At 45.7% G+C, this 23,525-nt stretch overlaps 1 protein-coding gene across 6 annotated transcripts in view; it reads right to left on the bottom strand.

Moving 5' to 3' along the window:
• Positions 1 to 23,525, bottom strand: part of CFAP54 (cilia and flagella associated protein 54) — a 752,512-nt gene that overhangs the window by 226,657 nt on the left and 502,330 nt on the right. For all 6 annotated transcript variants that reach the window (XM_069764454.1, XM_069764457.1, XM_069764455.1 and 3 more), the window contains one exon: positions 15,552 to 15,704. In XM_069764454.1, coding sequence (XP_069620555.1) covers positions 15,552 to 15,704 — 153 coding nt within the window. The remainder of the gene's footprint in view (positions 1 to 15,551; positions 15,705 to 23,525) is intronic.

Consider the following 23,525-nt stretch of genomic DNA (forward strand, 5'->3'; position numbering starts at 1 on the left):
TGACATCCTCTTCTTGTCTTCACGCTGCGGCTCCGGCGCAGGTGTACTTTGTCCGCCCTGTTGAGGGCAGAGCAAAGTACTGCAGTGCGCAGACGTCGGGAAAGGTAAGAGAGGCCTGGCGCCTGCGCACTGTAGTACTTTGCTCTGCCCTCAATAGGGCAAAGTATGCCTGCACCGGAGCCACAGCATGAAGACAAGAAGAGGACATCATCTGATGAAGATAGGAGGTGCCGGACCGGACCGCGACACCCATCGGACCGGAGCAGGACCGGGACCGCCCCTAGGTGAGTATAATCTAACCTCTTTTTCTCATCTTTTAGGACACATCAGGGGCTTATCTACAGCATTACAGAATGCTGTAGATAAGCCCCTGATGCTGGTGGACTTAGCTCACCTTCAATTTTGGAGGTGACAGGTTCCCTTTAAGATGTTTTTGATTGAAAAAGCTTTTGATTTCAATTTCTGTGACCTATAAATACTGCAAATTCAACAAATGACTTTTATAGCCTTTCCAGACTATAAAAGATTTGGAAACTCCATTGTGCATAATAATTTGGAAAAGTGCATTTTGAGATGTTTTAGTTTTGAAAAAAAATGCTGTTATTATTGGAAGGTTTGCACAATAAAATTTGATTTACCTTCTAAACAGTTCATCATTTGAACTCGTTTGAATCAACTATTTAGGAAAATCAGAGAAAAATTGAATTTACACAATAATTTGGAACACGGTATAGTTTATATCATTCCATCTCTGTCCAGTTATGGTTTTTGCTTTTAGCGGTGTTGGGCTGCATAATTACTGTGCTGATAAAAGTTGTGCTGGAAAGAATTCTGACATAGGGAACGCCACAGCTCATCAAAAATCAGATGAGGTGTGGTGTAACACCCCTGCCTCACCCATGTCCTGCTACAGCCTTGCATATTTTGGTGGAGCTAGGAGAAATTGGCAAAAAAAGCTTTGAAAAATTGTAAAATTTTGGCTCAACTCTGAGGTCTTCATGCTCCATGTCTTTTTGAGACAACCTCTTAAGCCCAGCTTATTTTTTTGTTTTACAACTGCATTTTAATGTTGAGAACTAATGTGGTTGATCTGTTTTACAAAACAGAGCCAAAATAAGGCTATATGATGGACTGAAATGAAATCCGATTAATCTGTGCTGCTAGTGGAAAAGTAATGAGACAGGAATCCAAGGATGGGGTTTATTGGTCATCATCACGTTTCGAAGTATCAAACTTCTTGATCAGGGCAATCTCTGATAGTTGCATTTAACATGTACGTGCTGGAAGCCCATCACACAGAGCCGTATTTAGAGTTTCTGCTGCCCTAGGCACTTTTAGTGCTGCCTCCCCCATTGGCATTGGTGAGTATGACACTATCGGCATAAACGTTGGCAAGAATCGCTGATGTGAAAGTAGCCTTTTGCACAGTGGCGTAACTACAAAGTTAGGGGCCCCGGTGCGAACTTCCAAATGGGGCCCCCCCCCTGCAGCCCTGCCATACAACTCAATGTAACCCCCATAGAATAATGGCCACACATGATGCTCAATACTGTATAACGGCCACCACACATGATGCTCCATACTGTATAACGGCCACACATGATGCTCAATACTGTATAATGACCCCCCTCCTGTATGCATGGCTCATCTCCCTCCTATCCCATATACATAGCTCATATTACCCCTCCTGTATGCATGGCTCATATTCCCCCCTGCATGGCTCATATTGCCCCCTGCATGGCTCATATTCCCCCAAGCATGGCTCATATTCCCCCCTGCATGGCTCATATTCCCCCCTGCATGGCTCATATTCCCCCCTGCATGGCTCATATCCCCCCCTGCATGGCTCATATTCCCCCCTGCATGGCTCATATTCCCCCCTGTATGCAGGCTTAGCTCTCCGCTCCTGCTCGGCGCGCCGGCTTATGTCATCCTTCATCGCCCCCCCCCCCCCCCCGTCCCCCCGTCCCTCGTCCCTCATACTCACCTGTCTTCCCACTGCACGGCCGTGCCGACATCCCTCGCGCTCTGTCCCGACTCCAGACGGCGGCGCCGGCGCAGCACCTTCTTCCTGCTTGAGCGGTCATGTGACACCGTTCATTAAGATCATGAATATGCGCATATTCATGATCTTAATGAGCGGTGTCACGTGACCGCTCAAGCAGGAACGAGCTGCAGTGCAGACGCCGAGACCATCGCTGGAGCAGGGTGAGTATTCAAGGCAGCGGCGCCGGCGGGGAAGGGGGGGGAGGCCCTGGAGCGGGGGGAGGCACTGCCAGTCCGAGCCTGCCTGCCGGGCCCGGGCCCCTGACCTGCCGGGCCTGGTCGCACTGGCAACCGCTGCGACCGCGGTAGTTACGCCACTGCTTTTGCAGCAGATCGGGCAGTTTTTCTGCATCTGCCGTGTAACGGATCACTTACGGCAACACTGCGTTCGGACTCATTCATTCCCTATGGGATTTGTGGCACTTGCTGTGATCTGGCAAATGTGGTATCATACCTCCCAACTTTTGAAGAAAGGAAAGAGACATAAAGTTTGCAAATTTTACGCCACGCCTCTGAACACACCCATTTCACAAACTGTGAAAAGTGCTCCATACTGTATAATGGCCACACATGATGCTCCATACTGTATAATTGCCACACATGATGCTCCATACTGTATAATGGCAGCACATGATGGTCAATACTATATAACGGCCACACATGATGCTCAATACTGTATAATGGCCATTGGCCACACATGATGCTCCATACTGTATAATGGCCACACATGATGCTCCATACTGTATAAAGGCCACACATGATGCTCTATACTGTATAATGGCCACACATGATGCTCCATATTGTATAATGGCCATTGGCCACACATGTTGCTCCATACTGTATAATGGCCACACATGATGCTCCATACTGTATAATGACCCCACATGATGTTCAATACTGTATAATGGCCCCACATAATGCTCAATACTGTATGATGGCCACACATGATGCTCAATACTGTATAATGGCCACACATGATGCTCCATACTGTATAATGGCCACACATGATGCTCCATACTGTATAATGGCCACACATGATGCTCCATACTGTATAATGGCCACACATGATGGTCAATACTATATAACGGCCACACATGATGCTCAATACTGTATAATAGCTACACATGATGCTCCATACTGTATAATGGTCACACATGATGCTCAATATTGTATAATGGCCATTGGCCACACATGATGCTCCATACTGTATAATGGCCACACATGATGCTCCATACTGTATAAAGGCCACACATGATACTCTATACTGTATAATGGCCACACATGATGCTCCATACTGTATAATGGCCACACATGATGCTCAATATTGTATAATGGCCATTGGCCACACATGATGCTCCATACAGTATAATGGCCACACATGGTACTCCATACTGTATAATGACCCCACATGATGTTCAATACTGTATAATGGCCCCAAATGATGCTCAATACTGTATAATGGCCACACATGGTGCTCAATACTGTATAATGGCCACACATGATGCTCCATACTGTATAATGGCCACACATGATGCTCCACACTGTATAATGGCCACACATGATGCTCAATACTGTATAATAGCCACACATGATGCTCAATGCTGTATAATGGCCACACATGATGCACAATACTGTATAATGGCCACACATGATGCTTAATCTATATATATAATTGCCTAAGGGTTTTTCCGTCTGTCTGTCTGTCTGTCTGTCCTGGAAATCCCAGCTCTCCGATTGGTCGAGGCCGCCAGGCCTCGACCAATCAGAGACCGGCACAGCATCGACGCAGAAATCGCGCGTCTCTGATTGGTCGAGGCCGCCAGGCCTCGACCAATCAGCAACGGGCACAGCGACGATGATGTCATAAAGGACGTAGAAATCCCGCGTCTGATTGGTCGAGGCCGCCAGGCCTCGACCAATCAGCAACGGGCACAGCGACGATGATGTCATAAAGGACGTAGACATCCCGCGTCTCTGATTGGTCGAGGCCGCCAGGCCTCGACCAATCAGCAACGGGCACAGCGACGATGATGTCATAATGGTTGCCATGGCGACGATGATGTCATAAAGGTTGCCTCGACCAATCAGCGACGGGCACAGTCTGCCGCGAATTCTGGAATCATCATTGTCCATATATTACAGGGACATGCATATTCTAGAATACCCGATGCGTTAGAATTGGGCCGCAATCTAGTCTATATATATAATTGTCTAAGGGTTTTTCCGTCTGTCTGTCTGTCTGTCTGTCTGTCCTGGAAATCCCACGTCTCTGATTGGTCGAGGCCGCCAGGCCTCGACCAATCAGCGACGGGCACAGCGACGATGATGTCATAAAGAACGTAGATATCCCGCGTCTGAGTGGTCGAGGCCGCTAGGCCTCGACCAATCAGCAATGGGCACAGTATCGACGTAGATGTCATAATGGTTGCCATGGCGACGATGATGTCCTAAAGGTTGCCTCGACCAATCAGCGACGGGCACAATCTGCCGCGAATTCTGGAATCATCATTGTCCATATACTACGGGGACATGCATATTCTAGAATACCTGATACCAATCAGCGACGGGCACAATCTGCCGCGAATTCTGGAATCATCATTGTCCATATACTACGGGGACATGCATATTCTAGAATACCCGATGCGTTAGAATCGGGCCAACATCTAGTACTGTATAATGGCCACACATGATGCTCTATACTGTATAATGGCCACACATGATGCTCAATACTGTATAATAGCCACACATGATGCTCCATACTGTATAATGGCCACACATGATGCTCCATACTGTATAATGGCCACACATGATGCTCCATACTGTACAGTCATGTGTTATGATCCGGTGACCTTGGAGCCGCATGAATAACATTCACTGGAGTAGGTGGTAACTGTACTGACCGCAAATCCTGATCTGACACCGCAACTAGAAGTAGCCGTGGGGTGTGCCTAACAAACCCTAGACACCTCGTAACAGCCGGAGAACTAAATACCCCTATAGATGGAAATAGGAATACTATCTTGCCTCAGAGCAGAACCCCAAAGGATAGGCAGCCCCCCACGAATATTGACTGTGAGTAGGAGAGGAAAGACAAACGTAGGCAGAAAACAGGATTTAGCAAAAGAGGCCACTCTAGCTAAAATAGGAAAGGATAGGCAGAGTTCTGTGCGGTCAGTATTAAAACCCTTCCAAAAATATCCACAGCAGATTATACAAAAAATTCCTCCATCTAACTAAAGACGTGGAACGTATATCTGCAACTCCAGAGAATCCTACACACAGAGCAGAAATACAATCAAAAATCCAGCACACAGCATGTGTGCCATAGAAAAAAAACAGACACTTATCTTTGCTGAATTGGCAGCTAAGCAGGAGAAACCAGACAGAGGTCCAACAACTCCCAAGAACCATTGACAACTGGCAAGGACTAATGAATCCTGCAAACCTAAATACCCCAGTCAGAATTGCAATCAGCAGAAACACCTGACCATGACTGCAGCCCTGGGACAACTGCATTACCACCTACAACCACCGGAGGGAGCCCAAAAGCAGAATTCACAACAGTACGCCCCCTTGAGGAGGGGTCACCGAACCCTCACCAGAGCCCCCAGGCCGATCAGGACGAGCCAGATGAAAGGCACGAACCAAATCAGCGGCATGGACATCAGAGGCAAAAACCCAAGAATTATCCTCTTGGCCATAACCCTTCCATTTGACAAGGTACTGAAGCCTTCGCCTCGAAAAACGGGAATCCAAAATCTTCTCAACAACATATTCCAACTCCCCACCAACCAACACAGGGGCCGGAGGATCAACAGAGGGAACAACGGGCTCCACATATTTCCGCAATAAAGATCTATGGAAGACATTATGGATCGCAAAAGAGGCCGGAAGCGCCAATCGAAAAGACACCGGATTAATAATCTCAGAAATCCTGTAAGGACCAATAAACCGAGGCTTAAACTTAAGAGAAGAAACCTTCATAGGAACATGACAGGAAGACAACCAGACCAGATCCCCAACCCGAAGCCGGGAACCAACACACCGACGACGGTTAGCAAAACGTTGAGCCTCCTCCTGAGACAACACCAAATTGTCTACCACATGAGCCCAAATCTGCTGCAACCTGTCCACCACAGAATCCACACCAGGACAGTCAGAAGGCTCAACCTGCCCAGAAGAAAAACGAGGATGAAAACCAAAATTACAAAAGAAAGGCGAAACCAAAGTAGCCGAACTAGCCCGATTATTAAGGGCAAACTCGGCCAATGGCAAGAAAGCCACCCAATCATCCTGATCAGCAGACACAAAGCATCTCAAATAAGTCTCCAAAGTCTGATTAGTTCGCTCGGTCTGACCATTTATCTGAGGATGAAACGCAGAAGAAAAAGACAAATCAATGCCCAGCCTAGCACAAAAGGCCCACCAAAACCAAGAAACAAACTGGGAACCTCTGTCGGACACAATATTCTCCGGAATACCATGCAAACGAACCACATGCTGAAAAAACAACGGAACCAAGTCCGAAGAGGAAGGCAATTTAGGCAAAGGCACCAAATGAACCATCTTAGAGAACCGGTCACAAACAACCCAGATAACCGACATCCTCTGGGAAACCGGAAGATCCGAAATAAAATCCATAGAAATATGCGTCCAGGGCCTCTCAGGGACCGGCAATGGCAAAAGCAACCCACTAGCACGGGAACAACAAGGCTTGGCCCGCGCACAAGTCCCACAGGACTGCACAAAAGAACGCACATCACGCGACAAAGAAGGCCACCAAAAGGACCTACCAACCAAGTCTCTGGTACCAAAAATGCCAGGATGACCAGCCAACACAGAACAGTGAACCTCAGAAATCACTCTTCTAGTCCATCTGTCAGGAACAAACAGTTTCCCCACAGGACAGCGGTCAGGTCTGTCAGCCTGAAATTCCTGAAGAACCCGTCGTAAATCAGGGGAAATGGCAGAAAGGACCACCCCTTCTTTCAGAATACCGACCGGTTCCAAGACCTCAAGAGAATCAGGCAAAAAACTCCTAGAGAGGGCATCAGCCTTAATGTTCTTAGAACCCGGAAGGTACGAGACCACGAAATCAAAACGGGAAAAAAAAACAAGGACCATCGAGCCTGTCTAGGATTCAGCAGTTTGGCAGACTCGACGTAAATCAAATTCTTATGATCGGTCAAGACCACAATACGATGCTTAGCTCCCTCAAGCCAATGTCGCCACTCCTCAAACGCCCACTTCATAGCCAACAACTCCCGATTGCCGACATCATAATTGCGTTCAGCAGGCGAAAACTTACGGGAAAAGAAGGCACACGGTTTCATTAAGGAACCAACAGGATCCCTCTGGGACAAAATGGCCCCTGCCCCAATCTCAGAAGCGTCAACCTCAACCTAAAACGGAAGAGAAACATCCGGTTGGCGCAACACCGGAGCAGAAGTAAAACGACGTTTAAGCTCCTGAAAGGCAGAGACAGCCGCAGAGGACCAATTCGTCACATCAGGGCCTTTCTTCGTCAAATCGGTCAAGGGATTAACCATGCTGGAAAAACTAGCAATGAAACGGAGATAAAAATTTGCAAAACCCAAAAATTTCTGAAGGCTCTTCACGGATGTGGGCTGAATCCAATCATGAATGGCCTGAACCTTAACCGGATCCATCTCTATAGACGAGGGAGAAAAAATGAAGCCCAAAAAAGAAACTTTCTGCACCCCAAAGACACTTAGACCCTTTCACAAACAGGGCATTGTCATGAAGGATCTGAAATACCATCCTGACCTGTTCCACATGAGACTCCCGATCATCGGAAAAAATCAAAATATCGTCCAAATATACAATCAAGAACTTATCAATATAAGTCCGGAAGATATCATGCATGAAGGACTGAAAAACAGATGGAGCATTAGTGAGCCCGAATGGCATCACAAGGTATTCAAAATGGCCTTCGGGCGTGTTAAAAGCAGTTTTCCATTCATCACCCTGCTTAATACGAACAAGATTATATGCCCCCCGAAGGTCAATTTTCGTAAACCAACTAGCTCCCTTAATCCTAGCAAATAAATCGGTAAGCAAAGGTAAAGGGTATTGAAACTTGACCGTGATCTTATTCAAGAGGCGATAATCAATACAGGGTCTCAAGGAGCCATCTTTTTTAGCAACAAAAAAGAATCCCGCTCCCAACGGTGAAGAAGATGGCCGAATATGCCCTTTCTCCAAAGACTCCTTAATATAGCTCCACATGGCGGTAAGTTCAGGCACAGACAGGTTGAAAAGTCAACCCTTAGGAAACTTACAGCCTGGAATCAAGTCAATTGCACAATCGCAGTCCCTGTGCGGTGGAAGGAAACTGGACTTGGGCTCATCGAATACATCCTGAAAAACAAACAAAAACTCTGGAATTTCAGAAGAGGAAGAATAGGAGATTGACATCAAAGAAACATCATTATGAACCCCCTGACAACCCCAACTAGTCACAGACATAGACTTCCAATCCAACACAGGATTATGTACCTGCAACCACGGAAAACCCAGCACCATAGCATCATGCAAATTATGCAACACCAGAAATCGACAATCCTCCTGATGGGCTGGCGCCATGCGCATGGTCACCTGTGTCCAAAACTGGGGCTTATTTTTAGCCAAGGGTGTAGCATCAATGCCCCTTAAAGGAATAGGGTTCTGCAAAGGCTGCAAGGGAAAACCACAACGCCTGGCAAACTCAAAGTCCATTAAGTTCAAGGCGGCGCCTGAATCCACAAACGCCATGACAGAAAATGATGACAATGAGCAGATCAAGGACACAGATAACAGAAATTTAGGTTGTACAGTACTGATGGTAAATGAACTAGCGATCCTCTTTGTCCGCTTAGGGCAGACAGAAATGACATGAGAAGCATCGCCGCAATAATAACACAACCTATTCTGACGTCTGAATCCTTGTCGTTCCGTTTTAGACAGAATCCTATCACACTGCATTGGCTCAGCAATCTGCTCTGAGGACAACGCCACAGCCCGCACAGTTCTGCGCTCCCGCAAGCGCCGATCAATCTGAATGGCCAGAGACATAGAATCACTCAGATCGAAAGACGTGGGAAACCCCACCATAACATCTTTAACGGATTCAGAAAGACCCTTTCTGAAAATTGCCGCCAAAGCATCATCATTCCATTTAGTCAACACAGACCATTTTCTAAATTTCTGACAATACAATTCTGCCACCTCTTGACCCTGAGAAAGGGCCAACAAGGTCTTCTCCGCTTGATCCACAGAATTAGGTTCATAATATAATAATCCTAAAGCCTGAAAAAAGGAGTCTACATTAAGCAAAGCCAGATTCCCAGATTCCAGGGAAAATGCCCAATCCTGTGGATCGCCACGCAGCAGGGAGATGACAATATTAACCCGCTGAATGGAATCACCAGAGGATCGAGGTCTCAGAGCAAAAAACAGTTTACAGTTGTTTTTAAAACTCAAAAATTTGGACCTGTCACCAAAAAACAAATCAGGAGTAGGAATCTTCGGCTCTAAAACAGGAGTTTGAACAATATAATCAGAAATACCCTGTATCCTAGCAGCAAGCTGGTCTACACGAGAAGCTAATTCCTGAACATTCATGCTTGCACAAGGCTCCTCAGCCACCCAGAGATAAAGAGGGAAGAGAAGACAAAGCAGACTGCAGAAAAAAAATTGCTCAACACCTTTCTTCCCTTCTTCTGAGATGCATTTAACTCATTATTGGCCAGTTGTACTGTTATGATACGGTGACCTTGGAGCCGCATGAATAACATTCACTGGAGTAGGTGGTAACTGTACTGACCGCAAAGCCTGATCTGACACCGCAACTAGAAGTAGCCGTGAGGTGTGCCAAACAAACCCTAGATACCTCGTAACAGCCGGAGAACTAAATACCCCTATAGATGGAAATAGGAATACTATCTTGCCTCAGAGCAGAACCCCAAAGGATAGGCAGCCCCCCACGAATATTGACTGTGAGTAGGAGAGGAAAGACAAACGTAGGCAGAAAACAGGATTTAGCAAAAGAGGCCACTCTAGCTAAAATAGGAAAGGATAGGACAGAGTTCTGTGTGGTCAGTATTAAAACCCTTCCAAAAATATCCACAGCAGATTATACAAAAAATTCCTCCATCTAACTAAAGACGTGGAACGTATATCTGCAACTCCAGAGAATCCTACACACAGAGAAGAAATACAATAAAAAAATCCAGCACACAGCATGTGTGCCATAGAAAAAAAAAAACAGACACTTATCTTTGCTGAATTGGCAGCTAAGCAGGAGAAACCAGACAGAGGTCCAACACCTCCCAAGAACCATTGACAACTGGCAAGGACTAATGAATCCTGCAAACCTAAATACCCCAGTCAGAATTGCAATCAGCAGAAACACCTGACCATGACTGCAGCCCTGGGACAACTGCATTACCACCTACAACCACCGGAGGGAGCCCAAAAGCAGAATTCACATCAGTCATGGCCAAAAGTATTGACACCCCTGCAATTCTGTCAGATAATACTCATTTTCTTCCTGAAAATGATTGCAAACACAAATTCTTTGGTATTATTATCTTCATTTAATTTGTCTTAAATGAAAAAAACACAATAAGAATTGTTCTAAAGCCAAATTGGATATAATTCCACACCAAACATAAAAAAGGGGGTGGACAAAAGTATTGACACTGTTCGAAAAATCATGTGATGCTTCTCTAATTTGTGTAATTAAAAGCACCTGTAACTTACCTGTGGCACCTAACAGGCGTTGGCAATAACTAAATCACACTTGCAGCCAGTTGACATGGATTAAAGTTGACTCAACCTCTGTCCTGTGTCCTTGTGTGTACCACATTGAGCATGGAGAAAAGAAAGAAGACCAAAGAACTGTCTGAGGACTTGAGAAACCAAATTGTGAGGAAGCATGAGCAATCTCAAGGCTACAAATCCATCTCCAAAGACCTGAATGTTCCTGTGTCTACCGTGCGCAGTGTCATCAAGAAGTTTAAAGAACATGGCACTGTGGCTAACCTCCCTAGATGTGGACGGAAAAGAAAAATTGACAAGAGATTTCAATGCAAGATTGTGCGGATGTTGGATAAAGAACCTCGACTAACATCCAAACAAGTTCAGGCTGCCCTGCAGTCCAAGGGTACAACAGTGTCAACCCGTACTATCCGTTGGCGTCTGAATGAAAAGGGACTGTATGGTAGGAGACCCAGGAAGACCCCACTTCTTACCCCGAGACATAAAAAAGCCAGGCTGGAGTTTCCCAAAACTTACCTGAAAAAGCCTAAAATGTTTTGGAAGAATGTTCTCTGGTCAGATGAGACAAAAGTAGAGCTTTTTGGGCAAAGGCATTAACATAGAGTTTACAGGAGAAAAAAAAGAGGCATTCAAAGAAAAGAACACGGTCCCTACAGTCAAACATGGCGGAGGTTCCCTGATGTTTTGGGGTTGCTTTGCTGCCTCTGGCACTGGACTGCTTGACCGTGTGCATGGCTTAATGAAGTCTGAAGACTACCAACAAATTTTGCAGCATAATGTAGGGTCCAGTGTGAGAAAGCTGGGTCTCCCTCAGAGGTCATGGGTCTTCCTGCAGGACAATGACCCAAAATCCACTTCAAAAAGCACTAGAAAATGGTTTGAGAGAAAGCACTGGAGACTTCTATGGTGGCCAGCAATGAGTCCAGACCTGAATCCCATGGAACACCTGTGGAGAGATCTAAAAATGGCAATTTGGAGAAGGCACCCTTCAAATATCAGGGACCTGGAGCAGTTTGCCAAAGAAGAATGGTCTAAAATTCCAGCAGAGCATGAGTAAGAAACTCATTGATGGTTACCGGAAGCGGTTGGTCGCAGTTATTTTGGCTAAAGGTTGTGCAACCAAGTATTAGGCTGAAGGTGCCAATACTTTTGTCTGGCCCATTTTTGGAGTTTTGTGTGAAATGATCAATATTTTGCTTCATTTTCTTTTGTGTTTTTTCATTTAAGACAAATTAAATGAAGATAATAATACCAAAGAATTTGTGTTTGCAATCATTTTCAGGAAGAAACTGAGTATTATCTGACAGAATTGCAGGGGTGTCAATACTTTTGGCCATGACTGTATAATGACCCCACATGATGCTCCATACTGTATAATGGCCACACATGATACTCAATACTATATAATGCCCCCTCCCATCTTGTATGCATGGCTCATCTCCCTCCCATCCCATATGCATGGCTCATATTCCCCCCCTCCTCCTGTATGCATGGCTCATATTCACCTCTCCTGTATGCATGGCTCATATTCCCCCCCCTCCTGTATGATGGCTCATATCCCCCCTCCTGTATGCATGGCTCATAATCCCCCCTGCATGCATGGCTCATAATTCCCCCCACCTCCTGTATGCATGGCTCATATTCCACCCCCCTCCTGTATGCATGGCTCATATTCCACCCCCCTCCTGTATGCATGGCTCATATTCCACCCCCCTCCTGTATGCATGGCTCATATTCCACCCCCCTCCTGTATGCATGGCTCATATTCCACCCCCCTCCTGTATGCATGGCTCATAATCCCCCCTCCTGTATGCATGGCTCATAATCCCCCCCCCCCACCTTCTGTATGCATGGCTCATATTCCACAACCACCCCCTCCTGTATGCATGGCTCATAATTCCCTCCCTGTATGCATGGCTCATATCCCCCCTGCTGTGTATGCATGGCTCATAATTCCCCCCTGTATGCATGGCTCATATCCCCCCTGCTGTGTATGCATGGCTCATAATTCCCCCCTGTATGCATGGCTCATAATTCCCCCCCACCTCTTGTATGCATGGTTCATATTCCCCCTCGTATACATGGCTCATCTCTCCACCCTCCCGCTCCCTCCCCCATCTTGCATGGCTCGGCTTACCGTCCTCCTTCATCCCCCCGTCCCCTGTCCCTCATACTCACCTGTCCGTCCCACACCACGCGGCCACGCTGATATCCCTCTGGCTCTGTCCCGACTCCCGGCGCAGCACCTTCTCCCTGAGTGAGCGGTCATGTGGTACCGCTCATTAATGTAATGAATATGCAGGCGGGCGTTCGGGAGGTGACCCAGAACTTTAAAAAAAAACAAAAAAAACCTTGCTCAGGTGCCGCCCCCCGCATCGTCCCCGCCCTAGGCACATGCCCTCAAGTGCCTAGTGGCAAATACGGCCCTGACATCACAACCTCTGCTACATGATTGCGGGGCACCGATGTGTTGTTAGGACAACCTGGGGACTGCAGGAGACCCCCATGCTTGTCATTGCTGAACTGCTATGAGCCGGAGTTCATAGCACATGATCATATCTGCTACACATAGCACGGCTACAGTTCAGCCCTGCTATGTGTAGCACAAACGATCAGAAGATCGCAGCTTCGAGTTTCCTAAGGAGACTATTGAAGCAAGTGAAAAGTAAAGATAAAAAAGTTTTTAAAAATATAAAAAAAGGATTCAAAATAGAAAAAAATACACATATTTAGTATCGCTGATTTCAGAAACCCACGCTCTATCAAAATATGAAAAGAATTAACGGCAGTAAATGACGTAATGACAAAAAAATCAAAACGCCAAAATTATGTTTTTTTGGTCGCAGTAATGCCACAGGCGATCAAAACATTGTATATAGCGTAAAATGGTATCAATAAAAACATCAGCTCAGCATGCAAAATATAAGCCCTCACCCAACCCCATATTCTGAAAAATAGGCTATGAGTCTCAAAAAATGATGCCACATTTTGTTTTATTTTTTTAAAATAAACTTTGGATTATATATTCACCACTTAAATAAAAAATAACCTACACATGTTTGGTATTTGCCAACGATTAATGACCTGAAGAATCATAATGGAAGGTCAATTTTAGAATTTAGTGCACAAAGTAAAAAAAAAAACAAACAAACAAAAAAAAAACATTTTTAGAATTTTTGAAACTTCTCTGCACTTGCAACTTTTTTCAGGTTTTCCAGTAAACTATATGGTAAAACCAATGATGTTGTTCAAAAGTACAACGTGTCTAGCAAAAAACAAGCCCTCAGGACCGTATTGATGGAAAAATAACAAAACGGTATGGCTCTGGGCAGAAGGTGAGCAAAAAAAAATAAATCGCAAAAATGGAAAATCCCAATGTGGTGAAGGAGTTAGCCTAATTTCTTTCCAGTCCTTGAAGTTTCCATAATCGTGGATTTGTAGCAGCCTAAGCCTTCTTAGTGGTTGTGAGCACGCAACTACACCACTTTGCTCACAGTCTTTCACTTATTTACCGGATATGACCTAATTGCGCTTATCGTCCTTCCAGCTTCACAATCCAAAACAAGGCAATATGCATGAACCATTGTAGGCAGCCGCTAGTAATCAGCTACGGAGCCCTTATACAGTATGGGTAGTAATGATAGGGATGGGTTTTTTGCAGTGATTCTAACAAGGTTTGCGCTATTTTCTGAGACATTAGACACATCCAGTCCTGTGTGTCTAAACCATCATATCCTTACAAGTATAATAATTCATAAGTGAATAGTTTTAATTTACATTTTACTGTCAGAAAAATCAATGGTTATTTCTTAATTACGATATTGTGATTGGTATATATTATTCTTGATGAAAAAAGCCTGCAATAAATAGGTTTGCATTAATTAATGACGAAAAAAATGAATGTCAGTTGAAAAAAGGGCTGAAGTTCCTGTGACACTGATCTCTTGTAATCTGTCACAGCTAATTAGGAGTCTTTGTCAATTTCTGAACACTTTCTCCAGAAAATCATTCTGGAAGTAATTTATAACAATGTAGTCTGAGACACAGTTTTGACATTTTACCGTGTTGTCAGATTACTAACATAGCTGTTGCATTGGATCGCAGCTCACCGAGGTATTGGATAACTCATCGCAATGGTCTTTCTTTTATTTGCTAAACACGTGTCTACATTCATGTTATCCAGTAAAGAATCTAGCGCTTTAGGCTTACAGATACCACTATTAAAAGTACTCTGTCACCTGAATTTGGCGGGCTATGTAAATGCCCTGTTTTCGGTCCGATGGGCGGTGTTTCTTCTTTTTTCCTCCACCCCAGCCTTCCCCGCTGTCCGCAATATTTTCCGGACTTGGAGTAGGTGTCCTCCATAGTTCATGAGTGTGCAATGCAATCTTGTCTTGCGCACGTGCAGTATGCTTTGCCCATTTGCGGGCAAAGCCAAAAAGCATTACTGCGCATGCGCCGGTGCACTATGTTCCGGAAGTATTTCTCTGTGTTCCGGGACATTGCATTGCACATGCGCGAACTATGGAGGACACCTACTTCAATTCTGGAAAATATTGCGGACAGCGGGGAAGGCTGGGGTGGAGGAAAAAAGAAGAAACACCGCCCATCGGACTGAAAACAGAACATTTACATTGCCCGCCAAATTCAGGTGACAGAGTACCTTTAACACAATCCACTTTTTATACATTTTCCGATTTTGCATTCACAAACTGAACACTTACGACTTTGTGAACCTTGACCGTAAGCTAAGAACAAAGTGAGAAGTTTTCTGCTGTGTTTTAGTGCTCGGCTGGAGTATTTAGATTTCTGTAAATTTTCACGGAAGCAAGCTAAAGTATCTGACACGTCCAGAGGAACACATGGAAGTACGGGTTCTGTAATGAAAGGGAAACATAGCTTTTACATGGTATTCTAAAAGGCACATACTATCATTTCCTAGATTTACTAAGTCGTTTACTAATATATATTTAGATGTTTCCAAACTGTTGCACCCTCAATAATTAAAAATTGCTTCCACGTATTCAAGAATTATGCAGAGTCAACATACAATTCTATATAAGCCAAGAAAGAAGAGTGGTCAGGGAAAAACAGCACTTTAGGGTATAGTCACAAATATTGACACAAATAATACACCAAAATCTTAAAAAAACAGCATCAATTCCACTTGCAATTATCTTCTTATTATACAAAGAAAAAACAAAGAAATGAGCAGGAAGGCATGTTGGTATAAGTGCAATGTGTGGGGGCACAGTCACACTGTGGCCATTTAACAAACAAAACCCAAGATAAAAACAAAATGAGGAAATACAATGCAGTAAGTTTGATGGTTTTTACACTCTTTTGATCAAAAGTGTCAACTAAGTCCCCCATGTTATTTACATGCATTATTACTATTTATTTACCACAGGGTATTTGCTCATTTTGTTTTTATCTTAGGTTCTGTCTGTTAATGGCCACAGTGTGAATGTGCACCTAGAGATTGCACTTATACCAACATATGTTCCAGCTCATTTCTTTGGTTTTGCTTTAGTATTTTGCACATTGTACATATAAGGGCTTGGTCCCCCCCTTCATGGGCTGGGCATCTTGTCTACATAGCTTTCCATGAGCACGTGTCTGAACAGTCGGGTCTGGGTCCAGCTCTGCCCCCAACTATTTTGAAGTCTGCTGAGACCTAGTGAGGTGAATTACAAGACATAGGATAGGACCATCCCGATTAGGTACACTTGTCGTGGTGGGATGACTTTTACGCTCTTTAGATCAATATAGTGTTAATCAAGTACCCTCTGCTATTTACATGCACTATTATTTATTTGCTTACTTACTGCAGGGCATTTAAATGCTCATTTTGCTGTTATCGCAGGTTTTAGCTTGTTAATTTAAATGTGAAAATGCACATGTAGAGCACATATTGCAGTATTTTCTGTGTGATTTTTAACGCCTGAGGAAAAATCATCATGTCAATTCTTTAGCATGTTTTCCAAGCGTAAAATGCTGCAAAACAGGCATTTTCATTGTAGTTTTTAATGAATGTATAGAAAGTTTTTGTTTTAAAAAGAAGGAAAAAAACATACTCTACATCCTATATTATAACCAAAAATGCATTAAAAAAACTATTTAAAAAATCTGTCAAAATACTGAGTATTTTTACAAACCTATGTCAAAGCCATAAGATTTTATAATTGAATCCATGTGAACATACCCTTTACTAAACCATAGGGCACATGGCATAGCTGTCTGCGGGAGGCTGGACAGAGGCACTATGGGGGCAAGTTATCATGACAGTAGATGTTTTAAGTCAGTTTTGCTTGAGGTGGATTTGCACCACATGTATTTGATTAGTCTTGCACAATGCTTGATAAATTTAGTGCATCTTTCAGTACCACACTTCTGTCAAGAAGAGTAGAGGATTCAAGTGATGAGCGCTCCCATGGAAGTAAAAGAGTAAAGATTCACCAAAATTGATGATTCACCAAAAAGAATAACACGTATTAAAACCGTATCTTCCTCAGACCTCCGTGGGAGCTGTTATCACCTGATCCTCTACTCCTAATTTCGCACTGCTGGAACTCTTCGTGGAGGATATTCATGCAGCAGACCAGGTCAGCTACACCCATTTACTTCTCACATGTGCGTTTTATGCGGTTGTCCCATTAGCACACCCCTATCAACTGAGAGGCTCACCTTTTAATAGTCACATTGGTTTGAAATGTACTACTTTTACAAACCGCTACTTTCTTTCTATTTCATCTATGGAAAATCCATATACTACATACTTGTGTCTAGAATCGAAGAAGTAACGTTTCTCCTTGTGGAGAGTGACACGCTAAGCATGCCAAGATGAGGAGACTTAAAGCAGCAATGCTCCTCTGGAAAATGTGCAAATTGTGTCTTCAGAGAGGAAGAGGACTAGAACTCTAGTGCCACCTATAGGAAGTAGCAATCCTAAAAGTCAATGTTGACCCTTTAACGAGCCTTGTTACATGACTTAGGATAAAAGCCAAACCAGAATCTCAATTTGCAGACACTGTTTCGGGGCTTTCATATATCTGGTTAAACCTATTTAGGTAAGTAACCAAACCTCCTTTTTTGCCAACACTTAGGCTATGTGCACACGTTCAGGATTTCTTGCAGAAAATTCCTGAGCAAAACTGGACATTTTCTACAAGAAATCCGCATGCGTTTTTCTCGTGTTTTTTACTGGGTTTTTACCGCGTTTTTGGTGCGTTTTACTTGCGGATTTTTCTGGAGGTTCCCAATGCAATAATATAATGTGAAATCCACAAAAACTCCGCAAAATTAATGAACATGCTGCGTTTTTTACCGGAAAAAAACGCATCATGTGCACAAAAATTGCGGAATGCATGCCAAATGATGGCATGCATAATGTATGCGGTTTTTTCGCATTTTTATAGCGTTTTTATAGCGAAAAAAGCGCAAAAAAATCTGCAACGTATGCACACAGCCTTAATGGGAATCGGTCATTATATTTATGCTGACCGTACCACAAAAAGGATGAATTAACCACTGACTAAGCAATTGCAGCCAGATAGGTTATACTCTGTGTGACAAAACACTCTGGGATCGCCTTTGCTGGGGTCAAAGGTCACGTGGTTTGTGCATTGAATCTGAGGCGTACAGCAGGTTTCTGAGCAGGCTGACCTCAGGTCAGATTTATTAACGTGAAAGCAACACAAAAAACAAAACATAAAAATAAATCCTAGCCTGTCCGGCACTAACTAAACAAATACGTTGCTATCTCAACAACTGGGGGGGCTTCTCCCACCCAGCTAACATCACACAGATCTTGAGCAGAGCTCTTCACTCACGTTTGTCTCACACAGGCAGGCAATCTGTGTGCCCCAGGCAGACACTGGAAACAACCAGCTGGTCATCTTTTATTCCTGCAACCATTAACCCATTAGCACCCTGAAGATACTGAGTGGCCTAATTCACATAGGACAAACACCTGGGCGAGATATATCTGCCTCCAACTACCACACCAGCATGAGTCTTACATATCCCCCCCCCCTTGCTCAGACCACTCCGGTCTGAAACAGTGCACTCGGGATAGGGCATCGGCGTTCCCCATCTGCACCCCAGGTCGGTGCTCCACCGTAAAAGAGTAAGCCTGCAGGGCAAGGAACCACCGGGTTACCCGACTATTACGGTCCTTGTGGAGGTGCATCCACTTGAGAGGGGCATGGTCTGTGACCAGCCTAAACTTCCTACCAGCCAGGTAATACTTGAGGGAGTCGAGAGCCCATTTAATGGCTAGGCACTCTTTTTCAACCACCGCATACCTCTGCTCATGTACATTCAGTTTCCGACTGAGATAGAGGACCGGGTGTTCGACTCCGTCCCTCACCTGGGAAAGTACAGCTCCGACACCAGTATCAGAGGCATCAGTTTGTACCACAAACTCGCTGCTGAAATCAGGAGTCACTAGTACGGGCTGAGAGCACAAAGCCCGTTTCAGGCTGTGGAAGGCCTCTTCAGCAGCTGAGGTCCATTTTACCATGACGGAACCCTTCCCCTTGGTAAGATCCGTCAAGGGAGTAGCCATGGCTGCAAAATTGGGTATGAACCGGCGATAATAGCCGGCAATCCCCAGGAAAGCCTGCACTTGTATCTTGTTCACTGGTTGTGGCCAGCCCTGAATTGCCTGTATTTTGTCGATCTGGGGTTTAACCACTCCTCGGCCAATCACGTAGCCCAAGTATCGGGCTTCTTCAAGCCCGATGTGGCATTTCTTGGGGTTTGCCGTTAAACCTGCATCTCGCAGGTCATCAATCACCGCTTGTACCTTCTGGAGATGAGTTTCCCAGTCCATGCTGTAAATTACGATGTCATCCAGGTAGGCAGAAGCGTACTGTCTGTGAGGCCTCAAGACTCGATCCATCAATCTCTGGAACGTTGCGGGAGCTCCGTGAAGTCCAAACGGCATATAGACATACTGGAACAGACCTTCCGGTGTAGCAAATGCCGTCTTCTCTCTGGCCGCCTTGGCCAGAGGAATCTGCCAGTACCCCTTTGTTAAATCCAGGGTCGTAATGTATCGGGCTTTACCAAGCCAGTCGATCAACTCATCGACCCGGGGCATAGGGTACGCATCAAATTTAGAAACTGCATTCAGTTTCCTAAAGTCATTACAAAATCGGATGGAGCCATCCGGTTTAGGTATCAACACAATTGGACAGGACCAGGCGCTGTGTGACTCCTCAATGACTCCTAAGTCCAACATTGCCATCACTTCCCGGGAGACGGCTTCCCGGCCGGCTTCTGGAATCCGGTAGGGCTTCACATGAACAGTGACGCCAGGCTCTGTGACAATCTCATGTTTCACCAATTTAGTCCGGCCAGGTTTTTCGGAGAAAAACTGTCGGTTCTGTAACAAAAATTGCTTAACCTCAGATTTTTGTCGTTCTGAGAGAGTCTCAGCAACCTGCACCTCTAGTACAGTAGGTGAACAAACCGGACGGGGCAGATCCGCCGTTAGGGCAGAGCGGTCTTTCCAGGATTTTATCAGATTCACATGATAAATCTGTTCCGGTTTTCTCTTACCCGGCTGGTACACTTTATAGTTCACTTCACCAACTCTTTCTCGGACCTCAAATGGGCCCTGCCATTTCGCCAGGAATTTACTATCCACCGTAGGGATTAGGACCAACACCCTATCGCCGGGTGCAAATGTACGGACCTTAGCGCCTCTATCATAACTTTGCCTCTGGGCTCCCTGGGCCTGTAACATATGGTCCCTAACAATGGGCATGACAGCGGCAATACGATCCTGCATTTGTGTTACATGGTCGATCACCGTTTTAAAGGGAGTGACTTGACCTTCCCAGGTTTCTTTTGCGACGTCCAGCAGTCCCCGGGGACGACGGGCGTACAACAGTTCGAAAGGCGAAAACCCTGTGGAAGACTGGGGAACTTCCCTAATGGCAAACAGCAAATAGGGTAACAAGTAATCCCAGTTCTTCCCATCTTTGTCTATCGCCTTCCGGAGCATCTGTTTTAAGGTTTTGTTGAAGCGCTCAACCAGGCCATCTGTTTGAGGGTGATAGACAGACGTACGCAACGGGTCTATTTGTAAGAGCCTGCAGAGCTCCTTCATTACCCTCGACATAAAGGGAGTCCCCTGGTCGGTGAGTATCTGTTTTGGAATTCCCACCCGACTAAACACTTGTACCAATTCCTTGGCGATCGTCTTGGTAGCTGTGTTACGCAAAGGGACGGCTTCCGGGTAACAAGTGGCATAGTCCATGATGACGAGGATATGTTGGTGCCCACGTGCGGATCGGGGAAGGGGCCCAACCAAATCCATCCCAATTCTCTCAAAAGGGACCCCGATGATAGGAAGGGGTACCAAAGGGCTACGGAACTGAGATTTAGGGGCCGCGATTTGGCACTCTGGACAGGACTCACAATAGTTACGCACATCACAATGTATTCCAGGCCACACAAAACAATGCAATATCCTTTCTGTGGTTTTCTGTACCCCCAGATGTCCCCCCATTATATGTCCGTGGGCCAAATCCAGTACCTTCCGCCGATAAGGTTTGGGTACCACTAACCGTTGCACTGTGTCATCCCCTTTTTTCTCTACCTAGTAGAGCAAATCATTTTCAAGAACCATATACGGGTACGCTAGCCTAGTGTCAGGTTCTACGAGTACCCCATCTATCATTTTTACATTTTTCCTAGCCGGAGTTAGGGTAGGATCTTTCATTTGCTCGCTGTGGAAGTCATCCACCTGGACTCCCAAATCTGGCAGGCAGGGTGCCGGATGGCTGTCTGCCTCCGCCTCTCGCTGAGGTTCCTCAGTTTCCTCTGTTTCCCCCGCCATGACGGAGAAGGGGTACTGAAGGTTAGATTCACCAACCTCCCCAGCAACATCTTCCTGTGGGGTCTCCTCTAGGGACTCGGGACCTCCAGATGGCATGGGAGAAGATTCACGGGTACAGCTACCGTGAAGGAGCAACTGATTCTCCCACAACTGCCAGAAATAGGGAAAATCCCTGCCCAGGATTACATCCTGTAACAATGCGGGGACGAGTCCCACTTTGTGCTGCACTGACCCATAGGGAGTAGAAATCCATATGACCGCTGTTAAGTATGAGCGGGTGTCACCATGCACACACGTCACAGAAAACTTGTCAGACGGACCAGATGGAAGTGTCACCAGACTAGCTTTCACCAGAGTCACCACACTTCCAGAGTCTAGTAATGCCACAACATTTTTCCCATCAACAGATAATTCACACAGGTGTTTCACTGTATCATTTTGACCCGCATTCACACTCACTAGCTGTGTAACCAAAGACATGCGTTTTCTAGAGTCTATAACGTCGCACTGCATGGGTTCAGCGGTAACAGGACAGTTCGCAGAAACATGACCCTTCTCATGGCAGCGGAAACACCTAACAGGTCCCCTACTGAGACCACCGTCCAATACTCTTGGTCTCGGAGTGCGAGCAGTCCCGGACTCCTCCCCCACAGTTTTAAGCGATTTTCCTTCACCCGTGGTCCCTGGAACAGTCTTACCGGTTCCACGAGGAGGAGGCACAGACCGGGGGCTGGCGGTGTCGTCGGGAAGTCCTTCTGCCACGGAATAACGCTCGACCAACTCCACAAGTTGATCCGCTGTCGTGGGATTTCCTTGGCTTACCCACCTTTTCAGCGCTGGGGGTAGTACTCTCAGGTACTTGTCCAGGACAACCCGCTGGATTATTTCGGGTATTGTCAGTACCTCGGGTTGCAGCCATTTCTTTGTCAAGTAGATCAGGTCGAACATCTGAGACCGCGCCGGTTTATCTTGCTGGTATGTCCACTGATGTACCCTCTGTGCACGGACAGCCGTCGTCACACCCAGCCGGGCCAGGATCTCAGCTTTCAGCTTCTCAAAGTCCTGAGCGACCTCCGGGTCCAAATCATGGTAAGCTTTTTGGGCCTCGCCGGAGAGAAACGGGGCAATCAAATCGGCCCATCGTGCCTTCGGCCACTTCTCTCTCAATGCCGTCCGCTCAAACATTGTCAGGTATGCCTCGACGTCATCTTCTGCAGTCAGCTTTTGCCAGTATCGACTCACATGGATCCTTCTGGACTCTGCTTCCGGGTCAGCGTCAGGCATGCTCACCAGGCGCTGCGCCACCTGTTGGAGAAGTTGGCGGTCTGCAACCGTCATGTCCACTAACTCCTTCAGCTGTGCGGCCATCAAGCGATTAGCTTCGTGCTGTGCGGCAGTGGCCTGCTGCTGTACGGCAGTGGACTGTACTAAGGCTTTCACCACGTCTTCCATGCTGTCGCCTGTGCCACGGTATGCCCGCATTCTCCACCACAATGTGACAAAACACTCTGGGATCGCCTTTGCTGGGGTCAAAGGTCACGTGGTTTGTGCATTGAATCTGAGGTGTACAGCAGGTTTCTGAGCAGGCTGACCTCAGGTCAGATTTATTAACGTGAAAGCAACACAAAAAACAAAACATAAAAATAAATCCTAGCCTGTCCGGCACTAACTAAACAAATACGTTGCTATCGCAACAACTGGGGGGGCTTCTCCCACCCAGCTAACATCACACAGATCTTGAGCAGAGCTCTTCACTCACGTTTGTCTCACACAGGCAGGCAATCTGTGTGCCCCAGGCAGACACTGGAAACACCCAGCTGGTCATCTTTTATTCCTGCAACCATTA

The sequence above is a fragment of the Ranitomeya imitator genome, chromosome 4, assembly GCF_032444005.1.
Source record: "Ranitomeya imitator isolate aRanImi1 chromosome 4, aRanImi1.pri, whole genome shotgun sequence".
Taxonomy (NCBI): Eukaryota; Metazoa; Chordata; class Amphibia; order Anura; family Dendrobatidae; genus Ranitomeya; species Ranitomeya imitator.